Consider the following 903-nt stretch of genomic DNA (forward strand, 5'->3'; position numbering starts at 1 on the left):
CTTCCAACGAACGTTCAGATGGACTTCGAGCATTTTTAGGTGAAGATGTATTCTTGAAACATGATCAACTTTCAGTTAGCTTTTTAATGTATCTTGAAACGAATCAACGAGACATTAAAAACTCAATATATATTTATTTTAGTGAAGATATTTTCGGACATGAAATATATTGCCGGTTTAAGTTTATTAATTAAGTAGGAATAAGATCCTAAATCAATATTGAGTCTAGAATAAGTTCCGAACATACAAGAACACCTCAACACAGAGCTAGGAATCTTCATTAAAGAATATGACACCATAAACTCTGCTACACCGAGCTTGGATTCTACATTGGATTTTGCATCTTAAGACTATTTTTTGACAAGATCTCGCAGAGCTTGAACGAAATTGTTGATATATTCTTCTTGAAGATCTCTGCTACAAAGTGTTTGCTTCAGCTTGGCATGGTTTGCCCTCAACATCTCAGCTGTTTCATTGTTCTTGTCCATCACCATCTTGATGGCTTCACTCAACGACTCCTTTGAGATCTGCCTGTTTTTACCTCTGTCCACTTCAACGCCAATCTTGAGTTCATTCACCAATAACCTTGTATTCAGAATTTGATCAAAATTTTCAGGAATCTGCACGATCTGACAGTCACTAAGCAGAAATTCCCACATTGATCCATAACTACGGTGGTTCTCGAAACACCCAATGTTTGGGTGGTTCAATGGCAGCTCTTGTGGAACCCAATCACCGTAAACCAACCCTCTCCCTTTAACCCTATCTTGGAACCCCTCAGGCAGTGCTTCTTCAACAGTCGAGCATCCTTTGGGTGGCTTTAAAGCTACCAAAAATGGGAGTCCACATGACTCGAACCCAAGGACCAATTCCTGGAACTCATCCCAACCTTCTGCAACTCAC

General features: G+C 39.5%; 1 protein-coding gene across 1 annotated transcript; it reads right to left on the reverse strand.

Moving 5' to 3' along the window:
* Nucleotides 1-350: 350 nt before the first annotated feature.
* LOC120209304 (UDP-glycosyltransferase 79B2-like) lies at nucleotides 351-899 on the reverse strand (the record flags this gene model as incomplete). Its single annotated transcript, XM_039208347.1, has 1 exon — nucleotides 351-899. A coding segment is annotated over one exon (549 nt), but the record flags the coding sequence as incomplete, so codon positions are not given.
* Nucleotides 900-903: the final 4 nt, after the last annotated feature.

This window comes from Hibiscus syriacus, unplaced genomic scaffold, assembly GCF_006381635.1.
Source record: "Hibiscus syriacus cultivar Baekdansim isolate YM2019G1 unplaced genomic scaffold, ASM638163v2 tig00000655_pilon, whole genome shotgun sequence".
Lineage (NCBI taxonomy): Eukaryota > Viridiplantae > Streptophyta > Magnoliopsida > Malvales > Malvaceae > Hibiscus > Hibiscus syriacus.